Source organism: Pyxicephalus adspersus, chromosome 3 (genome assembly GCF_032062135.1).
Source record: "Pyxicephalus adspersus chromosome 3, UCB_Pads_2.0, whole genome shotgun sequence".
NCBI classification, from domain to species: Eukaryota; Metazoa; Chordata; class Amphibia; order Anura; family Pyxicephalidae; genus Pyxicephalus; species Pyxicephalus adspersus.
The window spans coordinates 89,284,651-89,298,684 of NC_092860.1; the positions used below are offsets into that span (position 1 = coordinate 89,284,651).

The 14,034-nt window shown below is 36.2% G+C and overlaps 1 protein-coding gene and 1 long non-coding RNA gene across 2 annotated transcripts in view; one reads left to right on the forward strand and one right to left on the reverse strand.

Moving 5' to 3' along the window:
• The window catches only part of LOC140326746 (uncharacterized), a 298,797-nt gene that overhangs the window by 250,336 nt on the left and 34,427 nt on the right, over window positions 1-14,034 (forward strand). The window lies entirely within an intron of this gene.
• Window positions 258-13,400, reverse strand: LOC140326741 (alcohol dehydrogenase 1-like). Its single transcript, XM_072405613.1, has 9 exons — window positions 13,263-13,400; window positions 12,203-12,304; window positions 11,041-11,182; window positions 9,018-9,105; window positions 7,161-7,380; window positions 5,318-5,578; window positions 4,479-4,614; window positions 2,639-2,777; window positions 258-1,080 (listed from the first exon to the last, which is right to left on the reverse strand). The coding sequence occupies exons 1-9, from the start codon at window positions 13,278-13,280 to the stop codon at window positions 1,056-1,058; spliced, it is 1,131 nt and encodes a 376-aa protein (XP_072261714.1). The 5' UTR covers window positions 13,281-13,400; the 3' UTR covers window positions 258-1,055.

Genomic DNA, 14,034 nt, shown 5'->3' on the forward strand with positions numbered 1-14,034 from the left:
GTCTGCTAAGTTATCACTGAACAATTCACCACACAACCTTGTATACATGTACCAATAATTCCAGTCTTACAGGGCATTCTTATTTGATATAGACTGAATTGGCCCTAGCCCAAAATAGTCCTTGGTAAAGGTTATTGTTCAGAAATTTCACAATAAAATTGTAAGATATATGGCCAACATAAATGTTTCACATTGTCTCAAAAAATTGAATGAAGTACAGGGTGGTTGAATTTCCAGAAATCCAGAGAAAACAGAGATCATGGTTATGTAGACTTGATTTTAATTACTCTTGCATAACAGAAAACAACATCCCCTCTTTTATCTTCCAAAGCAGTTACCAACATCTTGGTTAGTACTCTTGCAATGGAAGCCGTGATGTGATTCTATCTTTATGGTGGTAATGAGACAATACAACATTTCCGCATGTCAATTTCAAAAAGGAAAATCATTTTGTTTTCAATCATGTGACAATAATTTTTTAATTCTACTGCAGAGAATTAAATACAACATTTCTGCATTACATAAGGCTCAATTCACAAAGCTTCAACCCAAGAAAAACATTTTTATATTTTAACCATGTGACTGTAATTTCCTAAACCTATTGAAAATATTTTTTTACATTTATTTTTTTTAATTAATGAGTCTTATCAGGTTATCTTAGTTATATGAATCATGTCCATGAGGTATGCACAAGTTAGATCTTGCTCAGAATATTTTGGTATAACTAATAACACATTATATTGACACAAGGACACAGCTTTTTCTGTTTCTACATGAAACCTTTTTTTTCTTGTCCAAAGGCACTCTGTGCATTATTATCATTTATAACATAGTTCTGTTGTACATGTTTAATAAAAAAGTGGCACTTTTTTTACATTGGAAAATGTAAAACATTTCATCAAGTCCTTCGTAGTTATGTCAGCCCATTTTGGTTATGGCAGCAAAAAACATATTCAGATTACATTTAAGCACATAATGTCTCTTCTATATTTTGTGAAGCAAATGTTTAAACATTTTAAATGGTAGCACTCCAAGGAAAGTCGAAAGTCTTCAGTTCAGAATAACAAGACTGTGCGGATGCTTAAAAAAAAAGTTAAAAACAGTGTATATTAAAAACAATTATTTGTCAAGGTTGATATATACACTATTGCTATACGATGCAAACCTTTACTTAAGTATCTTTTAATTATAATATTTAGGGGCATGTGTCAAATTATTTGGTATTTTTAAATGCTACATATTCTGTTGTTATATTAGGAATGCAGACAACACACATCGCCACCATTATTTGGCAACATGACATCCGTAAGCAGATCTGCTTTGAAAATTCATTCATTGAAAGACCATGCCATGGTGCAATGCCCTAACTTCTGCCCTATCATTCTTTTTTATTGTACATATCATTGCTTCAAGGAGGTAGCAATTATGTGGTATTTACACTTCTTTCAAGTGGACAGCTAAAAAATAAAAAAATTTTAAAAAATGCAGTTTGCCTAAACGGTGAATTAAGAATCCAATTCCCACTATCTGTGGAAAGTTACAACTTCTGCCAAGAATTACACCCTTGCTTGACCCCAATGTTAGTTTGAAGAAAGAGTAAAGCAGTAAAGAGTACAAGCAGGAAATATACGAGGCTGGGTAGGCAGAAAAGTTGGTCATCCTTGGTGCTTCTGGTAATGGGAGGCATAGAAAGGACAGGACCTGGAAATTCTGCTGCTGAAGAAGTTAACAGATCATTTGAGGTCAGTACATGTTTTTTTCATATTGGGTTCAAGGGAATCTTGTCCTGTACAGCTATAATAGGTCTTAGTAAAAAAAAAAAAAAAAAAAAAAGGGGGCCCATCCATCACAAACTTTCCCACTTACCAACTGCTCCTCCTCCCCGCCTCTTTCATCCTAACCATGCCTAAGCAGACTCAGGCTACGTCGAGAATAAATTTGCTTCTATAATAAATACTTCTACTAGATAGTAACTAAGAACTGTCAAGTAGCACCGTAATTTGCAATTTGTTAGTACATATTTTCACACCTTTGCCAGATCCATTTCAGGTTTGCTGGATCAGTGATCAAAGTGTATCCTCCCCAGCCTTGCAGAGCTTTAATAAATCAGGACTATAGTGCAGCTCCTGTTTAAAGCATTATTAGGACCTCAGCTAGAATAGGGGGATCAGGTGGGATTCCTTTTTGTTCTGTAGCAAATTGGACAATGCATTTTAAGGGTTTGGGTTTAGATTTGTGAATACAATTGGACTAAATGGATTTGTGTCTTTTTTCAGGTTGACTATTTATCTATGTGGTTAAATGCCACAAATACATATTTCCTAAAAGCATAAGTTATGGTTGGGAAGTGTTTTGTTTTCTTATATATTATGTGGTCAGGGGTGGTTGTGTAAAGCCATTGTAATTTTTCAGTATCTATTCAATGTGTGGAGATGATGCAATTTACCAGTTATTTTGCTCTGTTAGGTGCAATTCTCAGTATACATCCCTATTCAGAATGTATGAACAATAAATACTACCACTTTTTTACTTTTCATGAACAGTGTAACTCTCAGTATGCATTCTTCTCTGTATAAATAGAGTCACCACCCTTAAGGGGCAACACATTAAACTATACATTTTATTCATTAATACTAACCTTTTTCCAGATCTCAGAAGTTCAAACCCTTCATTTATTTGGGTAAAAGGCAAAGTATGAGTCACTAAACCGTCCAGCTTAAATTTGCCTGCAACATAGTCAGAAACCAATTGGGGCACGGAGTCCATACTTTTATAACCTGAAAAATTGTTCAATTTGGCACGGTCAGATACAAAATATACACTTGTATACAGGTTCATTTTGATAAAACATACATATGTTGCGTCTGAGAACTTACCCTATTCAATGCATTTTTCTGCTTTGACTGTCCTGCAAATGAAAAGTCTAGGTAGGAACTGTGTTCTCTAAATACAGTTCTATGTAAAAGTATCCTGCATGTGTGCCGGGGTTGTTGAGCTATGCCAGACTACATTTATAAATCAAATCTAGACACAAATCTGGCTTTCAGTTAGCAAAATCAATGCATTATTATTTAAATCAATAATAATTGGTGCTGATGACTTAGCATTTATTGAAACTACTCACAATCTTACTAATAATTTTTAAACAGATTTGTGCTTTTCCTTTAAAATATAACCTTGCTTTTGGACAATATAACATTTTCAGAATCAAAGCAGTATAGAAATAGGTTGCCAAAACATCTATTTACCTTATGGACTTGCTGCTTTAATTTTATATTGGAATATTACATGTTTTAAAAAAGAGTTATCACTACCTTTAATTCTGCTTTCCCTACCTGTACTTGACAGTTTTGTCAGTGGGAGAAACAGATAATTGAACTAAGTTTGAAAAAAAAAAACAAACAAACTGAGGACGAGGGTGCATGCAATATCTATGTAACAGAAGTAGGATAGGCCATGCAATCTAGATTACTGATATATTGCATATATCCAACAAACCTTAATTTTCAAAAAAATCATTGTTATTATTTAGCAAAGGTTTTTAATCCTAAATCTGTTTATGAAAGTATCTTCTCCAGTCTTGGAGAGCTTTAATAAATCAAGCCCATTGAAAAATATAGAATCTCATTGGAATGTAGCTTCATTAATTTAGCAATGTTTCTTATTTATTTATTTTAATTTATGCAAGATCCATGTTTTACATTACTGACAAATGCAGACAAATGATTACTAAAAAAAATTGTTTTGCACATTTTTGCATTAATGCCCTTTGGAAGGCCTTGAACTTTGATTACCCACCACCACAACCATACACAGTGGTTGGAGACATTGGGCCTGTTCTATTTAAGCTCTTCAAGACTGGGGAAGATACACGATCATGGAAGAACCAGCAAACCTGGTGTGGTACTGGTCCAGGATTAAAAACATTTACCAAGTAATTACAAAAGAAAGATTTTTAGGAAACCCATTCCACATTTGCTGATATACCCAGGTCCTCCCATATGAGCCTATCTTCTCTAGTCTTGGGGAGCTTTGATAAATCAGGCTCATTAAATACATTAGCCTCAGTATTGACCTCCACTGCATCTGTTTCAGCCACATAGCAAAGTTTGGTAACATTAGGGCAGACCTTCTTGTCTTCTCCATTCAGGTATATGCCAGTACAATTAGGGCTTATTTTAAGAAAAAAAAGCACAGGAGCCAGGGGTGCCATGTCCACTGGCTATACAGAGCACCAGTAGTTATGAAGCCCCAATGAGCTGAGAGTACAAATTCTAATTGGGTGGCTTGCAATCTATCCACACCCCTGTAGTGCCATTACATGTCACCGAGTGGTGCATCACAGTTTGAAAACTGCTGTAAGAATAAAATATTCATGAATGTGTTTTACTTATTCATAAATATGTTTTTGCCATATTACTGACATTTAACACATTTTGAAAATGAGTGTCAAATAGATACCCTATAGTAAAATATACCTCCATATATACTGCCTTTCCATGTGCGTCCTGTAAGGAGCAGAAGAGGATCAAATGAGATTTTTGCATCATGTGAAGCTACTCCTATTATTACACTGGTCCCATATCCTGGGTGAGTACACTCCATTGCTGCATTCTAGTTTAGAAAGATAAAAAAAACAAAAAAATCAAGACTGAAGATGTGCATACCTTTAAAAAAATAGATATCCATGCTTATATCATTACATTTACAGTATTTTGTTTGTATTACTAAATTATCATACAAAATATATTTTATCTTTTGGTTTATATAATATTTTATATAACCTGTTAAACACTATTCTTTTTAAATTTGCTGTAAAACATTGGAAAATATTTGTTCTGATTTCATATGCTTGCTTCAAAAGTTTGTAAGGTAGGTGGCAAGGTAGGAGGAACAAGCATGCAGCTAAAGCTGCCTTCTGCTTTCACCTCTGTAACCCGGTGCTATCCTTTTGGATCTCCGGGATTCCAAAAAACACAGTTTCCTGACTTTCTAAGAATAGGTCAGCTTTTACACAATGTTACCTATAACCACTTACATTCTTGCCTACACTAAATAAAATTACTCTACCATGCTACAGATGTTAGGATTTTTTTGGCTATAGGGTATAATAGTATATTTCCTTCTCCCTCTGACATTAACCCTCCAAAACAGCTGGCATCTAAAATATGTTCTCCCAAACATCATGTATACGAAATTAAAATAAGCTTGCTGAAAGATACCTTTACATCTTTATATTACCCTATGTCCCCTTGAAGATTGGTCATTTAATTGGTATTTTGGATGTACTTTAAAAAGAGATAAAGGAATTGCTTACCATGACATCAGTATTGCCAATACATTCAAAGGAATAGTGCACTCCATCTCCTGTCATTTCCTTGATCACCTCCTGGATAGGCTTGGTATAATCATTGGGATTGATGCAGTCAGTGGCTCCAAACTGCTTTGCCATTTCAAATTTGCTGCTGTTTATATCTATAGCAAAAATTCTTGATGCTCCAGAAACTTTACATCCAATAATGACTGACAGTCCAATTGCACCCAATCCAAAAACAGCACAAGAAGTACCTGGTTCCACCTGTTCATAAAAACAATTGCTAAAGTTCCCTTTAGATTATTGATTCATGTTAATGTTTCTAATTATAGTCCCCTGCTCTTGACAATTATTCTTTTGAACATGTTTTGCTTGTCTTTTAAAATATCATTTAAAGTTTCTAATAACAAATACAAATGAATGTGACAAAAAATGTATAGGCCACAGGACAGGAATAGGGAGGAAATCTTGTCTCTACTTAGACATCTGAAGCCTCCCTAAGGAGACACAAATAGCAAAAAGAAGAAAAAAAAAACAAATTTTCAATCCTCATCCTATTCAAAGTGAAAAAGTTTTCACTTTCAGACATAGGTTTGTGAAAGTTTTCTAAAAATAGGTCACCCCAGATGATACAGTAAATCACTTTCAAGTATTTGAAGGTAGGTGTGTTTATTATGTTTCCAAGTAAAATACAGGTAGTCCCCAGGTTACATACAAGATAGGGACTGTAGGTTTTTTCTTAGGTTGAATATGTATGTAAGTCAGAACAGGTACATTATTTGAATAAATGCAATTAGGACAGATATTTGTCCCAACATATTAGGGAGCATGGTGTCAGTTACTGTGTAAAATCCAAAAAAGCAACAAAAAAAATCTTTATGGAGCCTAGACATTCATTAACTTCTGGAGCAAGCTGTGCTTTGATATACAAAATGCAGACAACTGCAGAGCTTGTCTTGGTCATTAAAGAGTTACAAGAGGTTGCAGAAGGAGCTCACCCCCCTAAGATCACCCACCTCAGCTGTGTTTAGCAAAACGATTTCTTCTGCAAGTCATGCAAACCGCCCCCTCCAACCAACAAGTCTCTGTCCTGTACACTGAATGAGCAGGAAAGCCGCGCTCGTATTTTGGATGTCCTTAACCCGGGGACTAACTGTATAACCCAATTTTAGACAGGTATTTATATAGATGGAATAGTACAGATTCTTTTTAGTATTTTCTGATAGTAATTGATAATGTGTATCTCACCAAAAAGCCTGAAATGACATTTATTAGGATAAAGCCGAGAATGGTTGGAATCCTTATCAGGCTTGTCTGTGTCCTCATAATATGATTACCATTGTTTGTTTATCTCAGGGAGTATTCTCACTGAAATTTTGAAATATAAGCAAAAAAAGCATGAAGGGAATATCTTCCAATGGGGACATGTATTCCAGTGATAATGGTCCATGTGGCATTGGTGTTGGGCCAATGTATGCCGACTACTGTTCTTACACAGAGAACATTAGTCCTTCTCTGCTATCCTTCTCTGCTAGATGGAACTGCAAAGCTTTTAAATGTTTGCAAGAGACAATGTATTCTAAGTTTATTGAGTATTTTTAAAAGATAATGTTCCCTACTCCCCCTTAGTGACAAAGCTGTGAAATCACCAATACAAAACATACCAAACCTTAACCTAAATCTTCTGACCCCCACACTACCTAACTTCAAATAAACCTTTCCACCACCACCACCCCGTCCACAAAATAATCATACTTTTTCCTGTTATCCTATGCCAAGTATTATATTTTTGTGATTTCTCACAAAAGAAAATGGTAAAAGATAAGGTAAATATTGCTTAATTTACCTTGGCAGTATTGACAGCAGCTCCATATCCAGTGGGAAATCCACATCCAAAAAGACAGACCTTGTCCATGGGTGCTCTGTCATCAATCTTAGCAACAGCTACAGGAGGCATTACAATATATTCAGAAAAAGTGCTGGTCCATACAAAATGATCAACAACTTTGCCCTTACATGAAAATCTTGATGTCTTGTCAGGGAGTACATTCTGTGGTTCATTAAAGCTAGATTTACAATTGAAAGGAAACAGAGTCATAAACAATTCTCTTTGTCATTTAGGAGTGCAACTGTTTAAAGTTTATTCTGCTTATATTTTAGCTTTCCTATCTTGTTATTATTACTAGTGTTGGTCGAATATCTCACTATTTGCGGCTGCATTCATTGAGAAGATCCCCCAGGCACTAGAGGGTTGATGGGGACAAGTCCCTCCATTCATTCAGCTCTAGTGCTCTGTGATTGGCTTGGAAAAAGTGAAATCCTGATGACACTTGAACTGTCATCAGGGTTTACCTTTCCTCAGCCAATCACAGAGCACTAGAAGTGATGAATAGGGAGACTTGTCCCCACTTAGCCTCTAGTGCCCGGGGATACCTCACTGGCAGGAGGATTCCCATGTCTCTGCAGCTGTGGGAATCATTCTGTCAGTGTGGGATAACCTGTAAAGCTGCGTACACACCTGCAATTTTTCTCGTTGGAAAGGATCTTTCACGATCCTTTCCAACGAGAAAAGACTGCAAGATGCATGAACGATGCTGTACATACAGCACCGTTCATGCTCTATGGAGAGGGGAGGGGGAGAGCGACGGAGCGGCACCCTGCTGCGCGCTCTCGCCTTCCCTTTCATTAGGATCGGTCGTCGTCCATCGTCCATGGATCCGCCAGGACGGTCGTCGGACGATGGACGACGACCGACTGTACACACGGCAGATTTTCGCCCGATAATTGGCCGATACCGATTATCGGGCGAGAAAAATTTGCCGTGTGTACGCAGCTTAAAAAAATAATTTAGTTACACAAATCACACACATTGAAAAAATTACTTCAGTAGGACTTTATCTATGGGGACATTTCACCAAAGAGACCTCAGAGAAGAGTAAAAACCAGATCCTATCTATTCCCCACTCTATAAATAAATCATATTTGTTTGAGTTGCACTTTTGCCTGGTGAACAGACAACCTGATCTCATCTAAATTTAGATAAAGTTTTTCAGAGGTTTCTGTCACTCTTTTTTAATCTGACCGTCCTGGAAAAAACACACAAAGGCAGCCATGGTTGTTGTGTACTTGCTGTAAACATCAGAATATTAATTGAAACATTTTGAGCTGTGCAGATCAAAGAAATATCAGAAAAGACAATTGGTAAACATGGAGGCTGTTGGGATAAAAAGTAACAAGGACATGGTGTAATCAGTAGGTATTGTTCTGTACTTGCTGTAAAGATAACAAAGACCATATTAACTGAAAAAAATTCTGAGCTGTGCAAACCTAAGGAATATCAGAAAAGACAATGGCAAAAACTTTGATTTTTGTTTTCCTTTACACATGTTGCAGTGCCAAGGTAATGCATTAAATAAAGGGCACAGTAACAGACTACATTACGCTGTGGAGCTGTGTTGCCAAACAATAGTGCATGTTCGCTTTTCTTTTCTTTGTCTGCCTATTAATTTAAATAAGATGCCCTATTGCTAGGTACAGAACATTCAAGTTAACACAACTTTTTTGTATATATACTTCCTCTTTTCATTTTCCCTTAGATAAATATAAAATATTTTATAATTATTATTTATATAAATATTTACAAAGACACCAACTGATAGAGCTCAAAGCTCATAGAGCACAAGCCCAAAGCAGTGATACTTACTGTGATTTAAAGCAATAATTACTGTGTGGACTTAGACAAGAGCTGCACTTTCCACATTGAGGAAGACAAAGTGGAATTACTTTATCTCCTAAAACAAGAAATATTATAATGTGATTGTTATACATTTTATCAGTCAATGTATTATTTAATGGTCAATAGTATCCCCAATAAACTACAATGTGTTTGGCAATATATTGTTCAATGCATTGGTATCTAAATGTTTTTAAATAATGAAAACAGGCACACAAATAGTAACTGGAAATCCACTGCCTGTCAATCATCTTTAGCTTTGGTTAAAACATGTAGGGATGAGTGAGAATGCCTCTGGGATGAGTGAGAATGCTTCTGGGATTCTCGCAAAAATGTTCTCGAACTTCCGATGGTTCAGCGAAATTTCGGCAAACCGATTTCGCAAAACCAACGGAAGATCGAGGAAATGATAATGGATTCTCAGGACTGCAATCCTTCTTGCAGCCCTGGGAATCCTGTTTGCCATTCCCGGCACTAGAGGTTAAATGGGTCAAGTCTCCCCATTCAAAACCTCTAGTGCTCTCTGATTGGCTGAGAAAAGCTTTCCTCAGCCAATCAGAGAGCACTAGAGGTTTTGAATGGGGAGACATGTCCCCATTTAACCTCTAGTGCCGGGGATTGCACACTAAGGTGATAAATGAATGCAGATGGTGCTGAATTCATTGTTCAGCACAGCCCGCTTAAATTTGAGCTTAATCAGCGAATTTACAATAGCTATTCTCGCTAACAATTTCGGTAAGCGAGAATGGCCAAATTCCCTGCGAGATCGAGTTTAAAAACTCACTCGCTCATCCCTAACAGCATGCATATGTTATGAGATTATTTCAAAAGGTTTTTGCAATGTCACAAGATTTTATTCCCTCCAGCATTGCCTTGATTTTGCACCTCAATCTTGTATTAATGATGGAAGTCATACTGCTGCATTAAGTCTTCTCAGCACATCCAAAAGATTCTCATTGGGGTTAAGATCTGGGCTCCCTTATTTTGAACTACAAACACCTACTGATGTTTGTCAGTTTTCAAAAAATAGCTGGGAAAGCTGATAACATGGTGACATAACATGGTGACATAATTAAATGAATTGGCAGTGACAAAGACCTAAAAAAATAGATATACCGTATGTCTATACATGAAGAAGTCAAATGTAGCCTGAGAAAGAAAAGCAATACAGCCACCACATCTAAGGGCTGGTGTGTTGTTATACATTTTTTTTCTGGGGGTTTGATATCCCTTAGCCACCATTATGGATCAGTTGTTACATAACAGAACAAATGGCTTTCCATGGCATAATCTAGAGCAACATGCAGTAGTACTTACAACACTCTAGGATCAAACACATTTACTACTACTACATGCCTGTTTAGATTACACCAAAATTAGCCATTTGTTTATCCTTTCAGAAATTGATCACCACATTTACTGGAGGCAAAAAATGTTAGTTGTTTATATAAATTGGTACGAATTGTCCCTATTGTTTAGGCCCTACACATGAGTACGGAAGGGTAATGACCACCAAGTCAGCATCTTGAATGAAAAAAAGTTTTACTTTAAACCCATTTCCCTGTGTGTCCAGTGTTTTTTGTGGCTAATATAAAAATATTACGTATTATAATTTTTAAGCTAATCACAGAGTATTTCTGTAGTCAGTTTGCAATAATTTGACTGTCCTCTCTTGTCTTGGTCCTGCCTTACCTCAAGCATAAAAATAAACATATTTTACACTAACCTTAGTTGACATTTACTTTGCAATAGCATTTAAAAATAGCCAGTGCCATAGTCTAAAGGTCATATGAAATATGCAATGCAATACAAGCTACTTTGGCATTTATTACATTATTTTTGTAGATCTTTAAACCAGAGCAAATGGATATTAAAGGTGGTATAAAAGACAGAAGGATTTAGTTTCAAACAGGATTCTTTAAAATGAGAGATAGTTGAAAGCTTTGCCAACGTACTATTTTTTATGCTTTTGGGTTAAATATGTAAAACAAACCTGGTTTTAGACCAGTTACGCCTTTTCCGACACTTTCAATTATTCCAGCTCCTTCATGACCTACAATAACTGGAAAATTCACCCCTCCTATATCACCATGAATTGCATGGTCGTCTGTCCGACATATTCCAGTGCTTACCATCTAAAAATATTGGACAACAAAAATAAAAAGCATACAGTAGTATTTTTTAACAATAGATTACAGAATGAACAAACTAAACATATACATTCCCTAAACTGCAAACAAAATGATATCTTCAAACTGAAAAACTGTGCTACAATCTTTCAGCAAATGAAAAGAAAAAATACCAAGGTGCCCTTCCGACTTGTGGACAAAACCGTTTTAGCCATTCCTAACTTGCCCCTATTTAACTACAATGTGGGCACACAAGCACACAATAGAATGCCTAAAAAAGAAAGGCATCAAGGTGTTTCAAGAGCCTATTCTATATCCAGACCTCAACCCACTCAACGTGCTATGGTGGGACTTTAAGAGAGCGGTTTATAAATGTATGCTCACAAACCTCAATGAACAGAAGCAATGTTGCAAAGAAGAGTTTATTAGGATAACTCCATAATGGTGTAAGACTGAAGTCATGCAGAAAACAATTGCTTCTTATTACAGTTATTTCTTCTAAAGGTGGATTTACAAGCTTTTAAATAATGGGGTGTACTTAGTTGAATAATGGTGTGTACTTAGTTTTTCACACTTGGATTCTCCATCTTGCCTTCATTTTTGGTAAATAATTAGACAGAATGGAATCTGTTTTATGTGTACATGTTATAAAACATTTTTCACTTGGGTTGGATTTAAATATTTTTAGAATCTACTAAGAACCAGATGATTTTTTTGGCATTAAAAGAGGGTTTACTTTGTTTTTTATTATTTTTATGTGCAGGGGAAGAGGAAAGAATCAGGTGAGGTCAATGAGGCAGGGAGAAATTAGAGCCTTTTGAACTAAATACCACACCCCAGCAACTACTGTTAAACCATTTTACCAGCCATGGTTGGATAAAGTGGGCAGCACAGTTCACAATAGGAAGTCCAGTGATGAAAAAATAAAGACAGCGATAAAACTTAATATAGGCCGTTATTACTAAAGAAAGATTGGTATGCAAATGTCAACAACAGATCTCAAAACATAAAAAAGGAAACTTTTACCTTAATACGAACTTCATCTGCCTTTGGTGGTTGCACATCAATCTCCTCAATAGCTAGTGGCTGATGTGGGGCCCAGGCTACTGCTGCTTTGCATTTTATAAGCTATAAACAAAGCATACTAATATTTTATTAAAGTAACAATAGCGCTAAAACAAAGCGCTTTGGAAAATGAACACAAACTAACTTGCACGATACACAAGGCACTTGCACTTCATCAAAATCTAAAACAAGTGTCCTCTTTGAAACATTTTTTCTTTTGGTTTTGGTCCAGCGACAACTATAATATTTTAGATTTTTAGATTCTTCTTTCTTCTGGCTTTTTCCTTAAGTCATCTAATCTCACACTGCTCAAGTGCAAGATCAGATAGCTTTTCTTCCTGAAAATATAAAAATACATGCCTATCTCACGGCACATGCAGTCCATGCCATTCCAGGAAAGCACATTATGACACATACCTGATCTCAAGCATGTGCAAAGAAAGCTCCCGCACGGATGTTAGCCACCCTTTTATATATTGTTAAAAATGTGACGATAGGTCAGCTTTAAATTAGATTTAGGCTGAAGTCAGAGAGAAGACTTTGCCTGTAGCAGAGCCTTGCAGGAGAACCTTATGTTTATGGAAATGCTGAATGAACTCTGCCGAATAGAGCAGAGAGTGAAAAATTCCAATGATGGTTAACTGAAGGCTTTTCTGCATGGCTTAGATAGCCAGCAATGGAGTGATTTTCTAGAATCTAGCATGAAGTCTCTTAGCAGTTCTGATGTTGTTGATTTGTATTTTAAAATAATTCATTTCCAAAGCCATCTTGTAGAAAATTAAAATTGTTATCAAGTAGTTGAGTAATGATTGTTTCCAGTAATGCTCAAGAACTGACTTTAATGACCAGTTCCAATACATCAAGTGGAATAAAAGCCTGTGAAATACCTCCTACTTTACAATTTAGACAAATCAGAAACTTTATTATTTATAAGGATGTATCGCTCATTTGCTTAGAATTTACCAAAAATATTCCTATACTTTAAAAATATTGTTACAAAGCTGAAAAGCAAATATCTTACCTTTCCTGCAGTGCTCATTGTTAAAATACTTTCTTCTTGTTAGCAAAAAAAATGTCCAACCAACGTTTCTCTTTGTCTGCAATATAACTGTTTTCTTAGAACACACCCTCTTAATACAACTGCCAAAATATGCCCCAGCTGAACTTTAGCTACATGCTATAATAAAATATTGTATTACATACTTTTTTGCCAAAAAGAGTTTTGCAAATAAATCCCAATATGTACACATTAGGAAATATTTACAAATGGCAACAGATTACTTGTCTGATCAGATATTTGCTTTTATGTTAGAAAATGTCCTTGATCAGAGTACACATGCTTAACTAGATACCTGGCAGAGTCAAAATAATTACAAATCAACATGATTTGACTGCAATATATTTGAAAATGTTACCTTAATATTACCTTTCTATAGAAAGGGGGGGGGCTTTAAACAGGAAACAGGGCAAGCAGGTGCATCAAGGGTTTTATTCACAATCCAGCCCAACCTAGTGCTGCGCAGGACTCTAAGACCCTAAATATACAGCTTTTCCAACAAAGTCTGTGTCTTAACTCACAGCTCACCTTGGACCTCTTCCCAGCTCACCAGCCAAGAACAAAGCCACAGGCAACAGCCGGCTGGGTGTTTATATCCCCAGCCTAATTTCCAGGATGGGTTTCACGTGAGACAGTTACACCTGATCATCCCCAGGCCTCTATAGCTCCCCCACCTGGCAAGGAAGCTCATTGTCATTCAGCCTGGTACTTCAACCCCACTTTCAGGTGAAAAGGA